Source organism: Parasteatoda tepidariorum, chromosome 2 (assembly GCF_982258835.1).
Source record: "Parasteatoda tepidariorum strain Cologne lab strain chromosome 2, Ptep-v5.0, whole genome shotgun sequence".
Lineage (NCBI taxonomy): Eukaryota > Metazoa > Arthropoda > Arachnida > Araneae > Theridiidae > Parasteatoda > Parasteatoda tepidariorum.
In genome coordinates, this window is record NC_141756.1 from 126,842,164 (window position 1) to 126,858,285 (window position 16,122).

The window sequence follows — 16,122 nt, forward strand, 5'->3', positions numbered from 1 at the left end:
TTATATTAATAGAAATATGTAATGGCATTATAAAGAAAGTATATATCCTATAAAATATACTTAATATTTAAATTAATTAATTTTTTAATTAATTTATAATTAATTAATTTATAATAATTAATAATTAATTTAATAAATAAATTAATTTATTAATTTATTTTTCAAATTAATTAATAAGTAAATGAATTATTTTCGCTATTTAAAAAGTGAGGGAAGGACACTAATAGTGAGGGAATGATATTTTATTTTAATACATGCTTTTATCTAAGTTACATCTACCTAAAGTTTGAAAATGATAACATACTAAGTATATCTAATATTTATTATAATTTACTCTTATATATTTAATAGTTTTTACAGGTTTGGGAAATAAAATTGGCTGGCATAATTGAAACAAAAAAAAAATTTAATAATATACTCATCTTGAATCATTCCCTCACTTTATACACTAGTGAGGGAATGACGAATTCAATAAAATTTAAAAATAACAGTTAGGCCTTATTAATTTCTGAAGTCAATCACATACAATTATATGCATACAAGAAAGCATCATATAATTATCCACTTTCTCGATGAAGTTGTATTTTATTTTACTCTAAAAAATGAAGTGAGGGAATGACAAATGTAAAAAATTTTACCTGGTTTGATTCATTCAAATTTATTCCACAGCAAAGCTTCTTTAAGTTGAAGATGGAAACATACTGCAATTTTGTTCTATGATGCCAGTTGTTAACTTCTGAAGTTTTTATTAAAATATTTTTATTCTAAGAAGATTGCAGGTGATAAGAACATTGTTGTGAGGGAATGACGCGAAACACTGGGGACAAAGTTTAAAATAGTGCTGTGTTAATATTTTTATCAGAAATTAAATTTAAAATTGATTTTCTGAATTCTATATTTCAGTATTCTGAAATAAAAAACACGAATTTGTAAAAAAAAAAATTTTATTTCAGAAACAATTTTTTTCTTTTTTTAAATCAGCAGTGGGGACAAGTGAGGGAATGACATATTGGTATATTTTAATTACCTAAAATAAATAAAAAATAAAAATTGATAATTTTATTTTTATTCTTTTGTTAGCTTGCATTCTGAAGGACACTTTAACTGAATTTTCTTTTTTCGTAAGCTGTAAAACAAACATAAAATATACTGGGGACATAAAAATGACTGTTTTTGTGAGAATGACCCATAGATATGTTTAGTGAAATACTCTAGTTTGAAAAAAATTTTGCTATTTATAGAAAATTAAAAGTTTATGTGAAACTGAATTTTTAAAAAAAGAAAGCTATTAAACGGCACTATTTTGTTAAAGGTTCAACATGAATAAACACAAACTATTTAAAAATTAGGAAAAACAAGAACTGATAAAAGTGAACAATTTATTCCAAAAGAAATGTAAAAGCAGTTTCGATTGATTTTTTATGAGCTCTTAAATGATGTTTCCTGTGGTGGCTGGATGTTACATTCCAAATGTTCTCTTTTTTCTTCAAGAGATCAATAAATGTGCTCTCCATTTCGATACTCAATTTAAAAGTTTCCCCAACGGGCGCTTGTTCAAAATTTTGACTCATCTTTGCTGCAATACAAGTAAAAAAATTTATTAAGAAAGGTGAAGCAAGTGTATTTAAGGCAACAGACAATAAGGAACAGTCATTAAAAATAAAATAATACCAACCAATTAATTCTGTCAGCATATTGTTAAGGTATGAGTAAGTTGTTTACAATCAGTAAAAACTGAAATAAATTTTTAATGGTCTTCCATGTTTTTATAATAAGATTAATAGAAAGTGAAATTAAAATTATGTATAATTACTAGGAGTATCAGTTACTTGTCCCATTTTTTCGAATATTTAACTGTAAGAAAAAGACTTCATTTTTAGATAAATAATTTTAACTTTATCTTTAATTTCAAAAAATAAATTAATCTATTAAATTATGAAAAAAGCAGATATAAAAAGTACCTACATATTAGTATATTTAAAGCTAAACGTGTGTTAATATTTTTTTATTAAAAATATTACCTTGAAAAACCTGTTAAGTGCTTTAACGGGTAAAAAAATATTTTCAACTTCCTTCATAATTTATTCAAAACCTGCTTATTAATAATATAAAGCATGCAACTGCATTTGAAAAATTGATCCTTACAGACTATGTTATTTAAATTTCTATCTAATATAATTTCATTAAATATTACTTTTTGAAAAAACCCGCTTAAAGTTTTTAATAGTAATATAAAATTACAGATTCAAGTTTCTTCAACTTTACAAATATTAAAAACTTAATCATATAAAGCATGCAAATCTATTTGACAAACTTATGCTACAGAATAAGTTACATAAAATTAAATGTGAATCAATAAGTTTTAATAAAAACATTTTTTTTTTTAATAAAACCCAATTAGCGTCCCAAGTAGGTCTTTTCAAGGTGGGCCCACTTGTCGAACCCTGATAGAAAGTGCAAAGTAATTGGAAAAAAAAAACAAATTTTTATCCCGCGAATCCTGACAAATATACAATTTAAAAATAAAATAATACAAAGAAATTAATTCTGTCAGCTTATTGTTTAGGCATGAGTAAGTTTTCAGAAAAGTTTACTTTTTACAATGCAATTTTTTCCTTTGTAAAAAAACATTCAAAATCACTGAATTCAGTAATAACTCTAGAATAATTGCTAGTATAATCTTATCGGAACTATAGAAAGAGCAAAGTAATTGAAAAAAAAACTACATTTTAATTCGGCGAATACTAACAAATATACAGTTACGTACAAAAAAGATTAAATGCAAATCATAAAGTTTGTTTATCATTTAAAGTAATGTCAAAATATAAAACAAAACTACTTTTATGTACTTGCAAAATTTAATGCAACTTGAAAAAGAACTGCGTGCAACTTGAAAAAGAACCCCTTTCGCATAGTTGTTGATTCAGTCGTTGAAATATTCTTACAACATGGACATGTTGTAAAACGATATCCGTGCAATCTTTGGAACTTCCCTTGCATTGTCGTACGTAGTTCCGTGCATGCAATGCATCTTTTCCTGATTTGAGTAACGCATCCATCTGATCGGAGATCTACAGAGCAAATGAAAACAGTTACTGTAAAGAGCCTTTTTATGGCGGTCGCTGGGAGGCACCCTCTAGCGACTTGCGTAAGGACCATGGATTGTATGGTGATTTATGCTTACTAACATATGTACCATGCGTTTTTGGAACTGTAGAAGAGCACATGATCGGGATTAAAGAGTATGTAGGGCGGAACTTTCTTATACCAAATTCAAACAGCGCTTTGCAAACTTATCCAATAATGAACCCAATAAACTGTTTATTATATGTATATTTTTTAACTAGTGTCTTACTTTTATTATTCAAGGCAACAATTATATGCAGGGAGTGTCACAATTTCATTCAGTGCTTCGAAGATTTATAACAAACAAAATACTATCAATACCTCTGCAAATTTTACTTTCACTTGATAAAGGAACATTTTTTTTCTCCCCAAAAATGTTCAATATGAGAATCTTTGGTGATGCGGCAGAATTAAAATTCTTGCACACACTCGGTGCAAGATATCACTATCAATGGTGGCGGATGTGGTCCATGTTCGTAATTCTATGAAATCAATATAAAATCTTTGATGTAACCCCATAAAAAATATCTCAGGGATTTAAATTTGGAGATCAAACCAACTTTATTTCCAATTCCGGGCGGAATTGTGACACACCCTTCAATTCTGATTACATTATTTAGACTGCTTTTTTGCAGTTATGGTTCTACTAAAGTAACTATTTTTCTGATAGGGAAGAGTTGTGGCTTTAAATTAGCTGTATAATGACGTACACTATATGTCAGGTAAGAATATCCTTCTCATGATTTATCACTTTTGTAACACACATGTCTACACATGTTTTTACCAAAAATTAAGTTTTCAAACTTTCACTTCTCAGTAAAGTTTCAGGCCCCGCAAGTGGACTGATCATTCAGCAGATCACCGTAGTCAGGCATCACTGGCTGTGGTCAGTGTGCGGGTGGGTGACCACTTGGATCCCTCTGCATAGGGACCCGAGGGTGTGCGGTATGGGTACTCGTTAAACTGTTCTACCGTGAAGTGCTTGACTTCGCGCGCAGGTCGTTGGGTTGCCATCCCCTCTACAGAGGATCAAAATTCTGATGGTCGGATCATCCTCAGGGATGCTTCTTAGACCCGTCGCCAATAGCCCATTGTGCAGCTCTAGTGCGGCGTGAATGAACTATAATAACAACACTAAAGTTTCTGAAACAACTTCACCAGTTCATCATTTTAGTTGCAGTAGAAATACTTTTATGCTTTTTTTTAAAAAGTATCACTCCTTTTTGTTAATATTACTACCAATTTCTTTTGTTGGCTTTTTTTTCTCAAAACTGCGCATTTCAACTGAAATGAGACTTCTTTAAAGCTATTTCCGCAATAAAATTTAATTTTGATGAACAGTGCATAAAAGAAGAAAAACAAATCAGCCTGAATAGTTTTAATCTCATGATTGGATCTTCAAGTATTCGGTCTAGATCTTAATGGTTCGAGGGTTAAATAAGCTAATTAATTAGCGCAGACGATATATAAAGTTACAAAATCAGACAAAAAAACGTACTTTCTCTGAATAAACGTACTTTTTCTGACCCTCAAAATGTAAGAAATAGCAGCAATCTGTAAAATATGATTCCCAAAGTTTGGACCCTTTTATGTTAATTTTACCTTTTGCGTATTTCCCAATATCTAGAGAACTTTTTAAGCGAATTGAAAATATTTTGTGCATAATTATAAAATATATTTATCCGAAGATAATTCCATGCAAAAAATTACTTTTAATAACTATTTATCATGTTTTATTTTCTTTAATGATTAGGGAAAAAAAATTTAATAGTATGGTATTCTAATTTCTACGTCACTTCAAAGAATATCACTTTACTTTGATAAAACCAATTAAAGGAAGGAACGTTTTTTTTAAAAAATAAATAAATAAAAAGCAACACCTATATGCAAATGAGTTATGAGATGATAGCTAAGCTCTTCTCGCACACCTTGCCACGCAGTAGTCTGTGACATCTTATAGCAGTAGTGCTATGATCGCATTTATGTAGTGGTACCTCATTTGCTCGCCTAGGAACCATTATCCTCATAGAACAATCCCTGACGTCTGTAAGCTACTAGAACATAGTTGCAGATCAGGTTCACCCATTCATGGCAACAGTTTTTCCTGCGGGGGATGGTGTTTACCAACTGGATAATACACCATCTCATAAGGGTCGAAACGTCGAGGAACATTGCAGTGACTTTCAAGTCATGTCTTGGCCCCCAAATTCACCTGACCTTAATCCAATAGAGCATTTGTGGTCCTACTTGGAAAACCAAATTCGTGTTGCCACGCTACCCCCTCGCAATGTGAGGGAATTGCAGGACCAGTTGGTGAGCGCTTAATACCAGATACTTCAGACTACCTATCAGCACCTTCTGGAATCTATGCCACGGCGGGTGCTAGCAGTTTTGAGAGCTAAAGGTGGTCCTACATGTTATTAGCAGTGTGGTCATAATGTAATGGTTCTTCGGTGTATATTGCAAAATATAAAATTTGAACGAAATGGGTGGAATACTTCCTGAGAAGTAGAATTCCATTTCCAAAGAACTATTCAGGGAAGAAGGCTAACTTCCATAGACATAATGCAAACCACTTTCCCAAAAGTGGGCACGAGACCTGTGTATAAAAGAAAAGGCAGCATTTAGGGGCACAGCCGGTGAAGATCTTCTTGAAACAGATTTGAGCCTGGTTCTTCCAACCATTGCTGAGACTGGGATTAAAAGGAACGTTCTCGATTCGCTTTAAAAGTTCGCGAGATACAACGAAATACGCAAAGAGTAAAATTAACATATACGGGTCCAAACTTTCGACCGCAAAGAATTTGAATTAAGCGAAAAGGATTTATGTTTATTCATAAAGTGTACGTTTTTGTGTCCGATTCCGTAACTTAAAATATCGTTTACATGCATATTTTTGGTCTGGCCCTCAAACCATTGCGTCCAATACATCGAGATTTATTTATAGTTATTACTTACATCTCTCGCGTTCCTTATCAATAATAACGTTGAAAAACTTTATACCGATGACTGTTTTAATTTTCACCAATTCTGCAATGGATAATTGCGAATCGAAAGGTGAAAGAAGATAAAGGTTTTTGAAATGTTCATCAGTGAGCAATGGTATGTGTTTTTAATGATGTTTATCAGCAATGGGTAAGTAACAAATATTCATAAACAGAAATTACAAGGAAAATATTTATAATAAATTTTTAAAAAAAACTTGTCATTTCTTGATATTATTCAACGTTGTCTATAGCGTGCTGAATAAAAATATAAAACTGAGCAAAAAGTTGCCAAATATGAAACACTACTGTTATGACTGAATAGGCAAATTTATTTTCTTCTTGAAAATGTTAAGCCTAATTTCTTTTCGTGATAATTTTATTTTTGTTTCTCATATTATTCAAATTATGGCAAAATGGGTATAATCATTGAAAAACAATTCTGAAAAAAGTAAAGTCGATACTGATTCCGTCATTGTCAGGCATGCTAAAAAGTGGTTTGCTCCAGTACAAGCAGCCAATCAGAGTTGTATAAAAGCAGGTAGCTTTCACGCGCAATACAATGCCAAGGGGAACTCTTTTTAACGTGAGGCAAACGTGATAGGTTTTAAAGAAATTGGCTTGAGTGATTCTCAAGTTGACAGAAAAATAGGAAGGGCTACAATGAATAGTTACCTCAGAAATCCTGAAAGCCGTAAACAGCGTACTGGATGGGTAAGAAAAACCTTTGCCTGCCACGGAAAGATTTCATCTGCACAATAAATAACGAAATGAAATTACCACGCAGCAGCCGCAGAAATTTTTAAGTAATAATCCGTTCATTCAATTTAAAAATATTAAAAAAAAAACTCCGTTTGTTAAATGACACAAAAATGTTCGTTTAGTATTTACAAAAAAGCACAGTACGAATTGGAGTGACGTGGACGTTTAATTTGGATGAATTAGATGGCTGACGAAAATTATATTTATACGAACCAAAATGAATTCCATTATATATCAGGATATATTGGGATATAATTTATTTCCTGTTGCTCCTCTTATAACATCCGAAGACAGAGCCTTATCAAGACAATGCCGTACTTCATATTCAACTAAAAACTGGATGAAAGCAAATGAGACTAAATCCCACTTCCCTTAACCATTTTTTTTTAAATGCAAAAAATCTATATATTGTTTATTTCAGTAATAAATGCAAGGAACTAAAACAAAACATAGTACAAAAGTTCTAAGTTGAATTTTTTTTTAATGTTTAAAACACATTTAATCTACCATCAGTTTACTATCCTCAGTTATCTCGGACAAATGAAAAAACTTAAATATTAGTCTTTGATGGAACAACACAAAGTGATACTTTCTAAACGACTGGCTTTCTATGTAAATTCACCAACCATCGTATGTACAATCGCACAAAAGATGTGTGCAGTTCCACACTCCAACAGCAAAACTTGTCAAACTTCCAAACCAATCACAGTAGATTATGGTTTTCTTGGGGCCGAGTTAAAACGGGATAAAATAAAACGTACCGACAAATTCTACTACTCCCGGGTTTTCTCGGGATAGTCAATATTTGCAATATATACGTACCCGAGTTAACTCGGGATGATCAGGGAAGCGGTTTAGTGGCCATCACGTAGCCCAGATCTGAATCCGGTAGAAAATCTTTGGACGATATTAGTAAGACACTTTTACAGATATGATCGACAATTCAAGAACAACTCGGATTCGATTTATGCTATCAAGATGTTTGGAAAAAAATATTGATACCAATTTTTTACGAACGCTATCTGGGTCCATGAATGTGAGATTGGAAAATGTAATCGAATACAAAGGGATCTCACGTTGGTTACTGATGTAACAATTGTACCGACTTTATACTTCTTACCAATTTACTTTGTTGAAATCTTAAAATGACAAAGTAATATGTAATGTATTTTGCTATTAATTTAATTTTGCTTTTGATTTCTTATATATCATAATCTTTGACTACATTATAAAATAAAAGGATAGAAGTACTACATTAAACGTGCTACTTTATAAATACTACTTTATGAGTACTACTTTATTCATACGTTTTATCATTTTCATCAGTGACTTTATACTCAGAATTACTAAGCAAGCAATTTGTCTCACGTATTGTCCAGCCCTGCATAACCCATCAAAATATTTCTGTCTTCATTTTCGTCCATCATTCTAGACGGCTAAAATATTTTAAAATTACAAGTTTCACTTAATTTTTGAACTAGAAACCAAGGATCTGTATTTGACCTCCAAACGTTTGTAAGAACAAATCTTTAATCAAAATGAGAAAAACGGTTAAAACAGCGTTTTATTAGCTTTTAAAGAAACTGACAATTTTAAAACTGATATCGTAAGCCCATGTTTTCCTCCAAAAAACTTGTTAGGCGACAAGATTTAATTTTTTTCTCTTGGACACGATAAAGAAAGAGCCACTATGACCCAGGGGTAACGGCACTAAGCTGTGTTTGGGGAGAACCGGGGCTCGATCCCCAAAGTCTTCAGGTCCACCAGCTTCAAATCCATTTGTACCAGCTCGTCTTCAAAGTAAAGGCGGTCAATGCATGATGCTCTCATGATTATTTCCCTAGAACCTATTATGCTGTTGAGGGAATGTTTGTTTTTAACCTGCTTATAAGTAATTTTTGGCTAAAACATCTTATCAGCTTCAGTTAACTTTTGAACCAAATTAACGAATTTTGCTCGGAACTGTTAGTTGGTGTGAAATTTATCTAAATTTCGTTAGCCCACCCTTCAAAAAAACTTGCCTCATTCTATATTATGGCCGGCGTCAAATAGCGTTTGAGCTCTTGGATAAATGAAACCTTCGTGGAAAACGTTTTGAAGGAACTCACCTGCCTTTGTGTTACAGAGTGAGAAAAAACTCCCGCGGTTAACTGCTTTAAAACGTAGCCCTCGTTCACTCGCAAAAAAGTATTGTTAGATAATAAACTAAACAAAAGTTAAGGCAAAAATAAGTTTAACTAATTTTTGACCTGGATAACAGAAGCTAGAATTTTGCCTCCAAGCGTTAGTCCGTTGCAGGAAATGACTATTCCTCTAGCCAAAAGATAAATAAAAATATATTAAGACTAAAGGAAATTTAAATTTTAATAAAAATTAAAAGCTTAAATCTTTCCTCCTAACATTCGCCCTACTGTAGAAGTTTTTTACCTACAATAGGCAACCTGATCCCAAAAATAATATTCAAAATAAATTTTTCTTAATTTTTAATAAATCAAAGCAATTTTCAAACAGTTTCAGATATTTAATCCGATTTGTTAGTCTAATAAAAAAAATTGTTTGCTCGCTTTGCCATTTCCTTAGCTGGATCGCTGAAAAAAAAGTTACGACCAAAACATAACTTCGAGAATTTTTAACTATAAAACCAAAAGTATGAATTTCACCGCCATTTGTTGACCCATTCTGGGAAATTAAAAACTCATCAAAAATGTTAGTTAGCTAACCCTCTAAAACATTTCGTGATTAGGACAAAGGTTAGCCCATTTTTGACCTACAAACTGAAATTTTTAATTTGGTTCCAAGCATTAATGTATAGTACGATACCGTTAGCACATATGCAAGAATGAATTTTGTCTTGAAAAGTTTTAGTTGATATGATCTAGTAATCACTATTTTGCCTCAAAATGTCATCCCCTCAACCAACAACTTTTATTACTTTAACCTTAAATAAAACGCAATGGATAAAACAAGTCTTGCATAATTTTTGACAATAAAACCACAAGTTTTAATTTAGCCTTCAAATGATAGAGAGAATAGTTTGAACAACAAAGTCAGTCGTTGCTCATTTTCAGATATTACAGTAAGTTGTTGGAGAGAAATGTTGTTTTGACAGTAGTTATGATTTTTATAATTGTAATAACATGCTATGAAAAGACATTAAAAATGTACTTCTTGTTTCAGGATCTGTCGATACATGTGAATACGACGAATTTCAAACATTATATGTAGCCGCTTCGTAAACTGGCTAATGCAGTTTGTGCTGCAGATCATCAAATTGCGGAGATAAGTGTGGTGGGGTGCCTTTTCATAGATGAAGGTTGACATGGTTGATAACTACTATCCCCACATTGGTGACCCGGACGTGATGTGAAAATGCCTACCTTGATAGAAACTCCCACTTTGATATGAACACCCCTATCTTGACAGAAACTCCCACCTCGAATTGAACACGCCTACTTTAATGGATGGTCCACATTGAACATCTGACTTGCAACTTGTGACTGCGGCATTTTTCACCTCTTCACGCTATTGCCACTCAGTCTCAATTACACACACAACGTCGGCCTGTATACACTCGACTGCTAATAGCAGCAACCATGACCGTGAATTTAATACAGCTTTCCCGGCTTCTCACAAAACAGCAATGAGTGAAGTATTGGTATGCGTTCATCAAATTCTATCAGATGTAATTCTGGTGGGGGAATACTGTAGCGTATCCACCGCTACAAAAATACAATTCTAATTCACTAGTATATAAGACTTGTTAACTCGATTCTATGATGGGGTACTTTTTTCATAGAAGACGGTTGACAATTCCCCATACCCACCTCCTCATTTTCATAGACCCCGACGTGGGGAGAGATTCATTGGAGGCAAGCTTGACTGAAAGTATAAACATTTTGAAAATTACATCTTGTGCAATTTTTTCTAGAATTTCCGTCCAGTTTTGTAAGTATTTGATTCAACAATTGCCGTCCATCTGAATATAAGTGTCAGTAAGTTCAGAATGAAGGGCGAAACTCAGGCAAGATCTGAGCGAACATTCGAACAGTTGTCTGTGTTGTGAAACCTGCGATGAAAATTCAAACCAACCTCTAATTCAGCGTAGACAAGGTTGCCAAACCTACCGGAGTGCAATTTACTACTATCAGTGAAAAATACAAGGTCCTGAGATGAGGTGTATGGTTCAGACTTAAGGTCTTACTGATACAATGAATCATCTTTAATTGTTAAATATTAAGTATCACTGCAGTGAAAGTAAATGGGAAAACTAGCATATATCTGTTTCATTCGCCTACCAAATCTCCTCCTTTACTAATTCTAGACTTAACACCGAGAGAATATTAAATTTAATCTGATCCGACAAAAATTGAGGGTATATCAGATGAACGAATGACTAGAAAAGCAGCTATTAATACTTTTTTACCTCTGAACTATACAGATTAATAACAGAAGGGCAGAGCAGGTGGAGACTGGTAACCTCAAAAATTTGACAGTGCTGCAGAGGGTTCGAGACTAGAAAGACGTCACAACTTTGAAAAACGTAAAATAATCGCAGAGTAACATTGAGGGAAATCGCAAGCGGAGTTGAAAGGGCAACATCAGTTAAATCTTTACGTCAGAGGTTTTACAGGGAGAGATGAAAGATTCTTGGTGAAACCTTGTACCCCTCATATCTTCATCATCATTGCCAAGGATATAGAAGAAAAGAACAAATTAGTAGAAAGACTCATGGAAGTGAGAACAAATGGAGAAAATAGGACAATGTAGAACCTTGTCAAGACATCTTCTAAAATATACTTTTAGAAATTTTTTTTTTGCAGTCTAATATAGTGTATATTTTTAATGCGATACAAAAAACATGCTGTATATGTGTTTAACATTAATCATATATGATTGCTCAAAATATTCTTAAGTATATGGATTCAACTGATCTTATATTTATATTGTATTTAATACGAATATGGCTAAGCCACTGATGTAATTAAATAACTATTTCGTGTGTGTGTCATATTTACAACTTAAGAATAACATTTTAGCTGAGCAGAAGATTGATCAAGTTAGACATATTTAGTTAATTTAGATTCTAGTGCAAAATTTACTTCGGATAAAATTTGAAAAATATTTTCGCTAAAAAAGGATGGTAGGTAGCTTAAGGAGGAAGATATACAGTTTCAGAAATCTTATGTTGAAAACTTAAAAATTTCAACTTGATTCCATAAATTCTCAATTTTTAAGGTAAATAGAAAATACAAAGTAAATAAATTATTCAATCGCATGCTGAATTTCCTCTCAGCAAATAAATTTAATATTTCAAATAAAATTAATAATTGAGTATAGGGATTGACTGCCGTACCCTGAAAACTGCAGCTCGTTCAGCCAGGTTACTTTCTGTTGAAATCTATTTTTTAGACAGAATTGTGGAAGTAAGCTGCAACTAAATAAGTTTACAAATTCTGTAACAATTTCATATGCTAAAAACAAATAAGTTCAAATTTTTAATTATAAATAAATTAAATACCCCGTTATCTCATTTATTTTAATATGTAGCACCGAAACCAAAATTTAACTCGCGGACTGTCAAAGCAACTGAGTTCCTCAATATTGATTATGCTAGTAGGTTAGGCTACCGATATAAATATTAAGGTTTCAAGTATTGAGAAAATGAGAGTATAGATGAGTGATATTGGAGTACACAAACATAACTCGATTATAAAAACTCTTCAATGTTTAACGGGCTCGAGAACCATTCTTGATAAAGAAAAAATTTAAAAAAAGAGTGAGTTCAGAAAATAATTTAATAATAATAGATTAAAGTACAGAATCAAATTAGTAAGTACGAGTCTGGTAATGTAAAATGGCAAAATTATAACATGGTCAAGTTCATAGAGTAAAGTAGTGGATTTTAACACAGAATAGAAGTACAGAAGTAAATTAAATAGGTTTTACTATTGACTAATTTTTCGACTAGTTTATAAACGCGACTAGTTTTGCTGAAATAATTACTGATAGAAACATAGATTTCAAAGCAAATGGGGCTGATAAGAGGTAAATAGCGAGTTTGAATGAAGGATAACAAATTGATTTACTAACTGATTACTGATCAAATAATACCAAGTTCGTGTACCGATAGAAAAATAGTGGGATCAAGTATTGGTCAAAAGAGAGTGGGCGTGCTACCGCTCACCGCTAAGCAGCTCTAAAAAATAAGTCTTCTGACTCGAACCGACTAACCTTGTATAGGTTCTTGAATCAGATATAATTTGGTAATTTTTAAAATCCAATGTTAATATTATAAGTTATCTAACTTCTACAAGACAAGGGACTCCTTAATCAAGCGTTGGGAGAAAGTTTGTCTTCGTGCAGGACCGAAACGATGGAACTAACTCGCATTTGAGGATTTTGATGGAATTAACCTGCATTTTTATTAACCATGCTGATACAATAGCTCAGAATTTAAAAGTTAATTTAGCACACTACATAAAAAGTTTCCTGTGAATAATCTAAGCTACTTTCTTAAAATATTTGCTAAAAATCACCATTTGATCAGCCGGGATTTAAGGCAAGACTAGTGCAAAAACATTTTTGGACAAAATTTTTGAAATTTAGATTATTAGTAATTTAGAATCCCTACACTCTTAGCTTTCTAAAAATACTTTACTTTTACACTTATTTACAAAAATTATAGCAGTGCTTGTATAAGATGATAACAGTGGATAGACTAATTATTTGAAGCCTTTCATGTGTTTATCTCAAAATCAGATATTTTTTTTCACATGTCACATCACAGCGACGCCCGGTGGCTGAGCGGTAGCGCTTCGCGCTGTCGTGCCACAGGTCCCTGGTTCGATCCTCGGGCAGGGTTGACTCAGCCTTTCATCCCTTCAGTGGGTCGATAAATGAGTACCAAGCATGCTTGGGAACTAAACACTGGGGGTTCCGCGTTTGGCAGACCACCTGACCGGAACATCTGCTCCTGCACCCCAGAGCCCAAGGTCAAGAAAACTGAGATGGGCACAGTAGGCCTTGGCCCTCTACGGGCTGTCGCGCCACTGAGTTTAGTTTTAGCATCACGTTAAGCACGATATCTCATGCTTTTAAACTAATTTTTAATGAGTGCTTATGATTATACTGTCAAATATAATAAGGTTAAGTCGATATAAGGTCACCTTTCCAAAGTCCCGGCTCACTGAATTGGAAATTTTTTGTTACAGATTATCGGATATATGGTCAAGTTTTAAAAATCGTTATCGCTTATAAGGTCATTTTTATCTGAGGCGAGGGGAGCTCTCTTCTGACAAAAGCCTATTTAACTTCTTTACAAGGCAATTACCCCTCTCGAGTTCTATGAAAATGTTGCAACCAACAAACAAGCTCAATTTCAGAAATTGTTTCACAGTGAGGACCCCCAGACTGTAGCTGTAACCCAAGCGGAAGCCTTCAATGCAATAAATGTCATACGAATTTTTTTTACAAACCATGAGGGAGCTGAGGAACATTTTGAGAAGTTACAAAATCTAGAAAACATTGTTCGAAAAATGAAACCAAAAACGAGATATAATGTATGTATGTACACTTAGAGGAAATTTGGAAACAGCTTTAATTCAAATGAAATTCTTTTTAAAAATCTAATTTTCTTTAATTCTGTTAAAATTTATTGACTTAAATATTTAATTTATGGCCGATCGATTTGCATTACCATTTTTAAAAAATCATAATGTGTACTATTTACGTGCTTAGTTACGAACTGCTAATGAATCAGTAAAAAGGTCACCCCGCTTATAAGGTCACTTTTGTGATGTCCTTATATCGAGGTCTGACTGTATCTCGCAAGTTTTGAACTACATACTAAGAAAAAAGTTCATTTTTTATGCATGTTTTCTCTCAAAAATGTTTTGCTTTTTTAACAACATTGATTCAGTAGTGTATGCGCTTTCTGAGATAATAGTTCAAAACAGTTTATAACATTCTAAATAAAATCCTCAAAGGATTTTTGTTTTAGGCGATTTCTTTACACTGTTTAGCGAATATGAAGAAAAAATGCTTTATTTTAACCTAAAAATAGCCATATAAAAAGAATATTTTTTCCCCAGTTTTATATGTTTTTACACATAGTTTTACTATGTAACTAGCAATAAACTAGTTTTTAAAATTTTATTAAAATATTTTTAAAAAAAGTTGTCGAAACTAGTAGGATACCTTAACGCTATAGCGTTAAGGTATATCACTTATTATAATAAGTGAACGACATCGAAAATAAAGTAAGTCTTAAATTCTCTGACGGAGCATTTCAGAATAATAAAGAATACTTTTTTTAATTCAAAATTGGCTTCGAGATAAAGATTATGCATTGAAACGTAAACAAATTGTGATAAGACTGGTTGACTATCAACAATCTAGGTTTTTAACTAGAAATTATGAATTCAAAATGTAAAAATTTCTCTTCCTCTGTCAACTACAAATGCATTAAAATCATTACTTTATTCGAAAGTAAAATCTGAGTTTCTTAAAAAAAAGTTTACTAATAAGCTTAACTCGCTCCTTAAAATATAAATTTGGCTTTTTAGTCTATGTCTCTGATTAATTTCATAAATAATCAGAAGCATAGTTAATTGATAGAGAAACAAATTTCGATTTTTTTTTAAAAATTCATAATACAGCTGTAACATTTCGAAAACTTTTAATCTATATTAGATCAAATTACAGTATTTATTTTTTTAATCCAGAATCGTTTGGTGTCAAAAATCATTCTATATTTTAAAATAAAACCATGTGCTGCGAAACTAGTTCGAACACTCAAAACTTTCGTCAAGTTTGGTAACAAAAATTTAAAATCGTAAATTTTGTTCGCATTAAGTTTTATTTTCTTAGTTGATATAAGTATGGGTTAGTTTGCGTTTAGTTTAAAACTTATGTCGTTATTTACATGCATACTAAGATTTCTAAATCCAACTCTATTCGATACAACTAAACCAAAATCAGGCATTCAATTCTGTTGATAAAGACCATGTTTTAATAATATAAGACATTTAGTATGAAAAATTTTCATTTAAAAAATCATTTTTAATACTTTAGGAATTCGATAAAAATAAATGTATTAATCTGCTTTTAGCATAACTTTAAAACAGACTTAAATACGTTTAATTCAAATCTTATAAATTACCAAGAGTTACTTTCAATACAATTTAATATATATATACAAATTTTTTGATGGTTTTTTATTGATGGACCAACATAATTGTGATGGTAACCA

At 32.1% G+C, this 16,122-nt stretch overlaps 2 protein-coding genes across 2 annotated transcripts in view; one reads left to right on the forward strand and one right to left on the reverse strand.

The window, feature by feature from the left end:
• LOC147816193 (NBAS subunit of NRZ tethering complex-like) overlaps positions 1–11,875 on the forward strand; it is a 41,586-nt gene extending 29,711 nt beyond the window's left edge. The window contains exons 8-9 of the mRNA XM_087158351.1: positions 3,797–3,848; positions 10,050–11,875. Of these exons, the coding sequence (XP_087014477.1) occupies positions 3,797–3,828 (32 nt within the window). The 3' untranslated portion in view covers positions 3,829–3,848; positions 10,050–11,875. The remainder of the gene's footprint in view (positions 1–3,796; positions 3,849–10,049) is intronic.
• The window catches only part of LOC147816190 (calcium-dependent secretion activator 1-like), a 278,097-nt gene that overhangs the window by 201,878 nt on the left and 60,097 nt on the right, over positions 1–16,122 (reverse strand). The gene's annotated exons all lie outside the window — the stretch shown is intronic.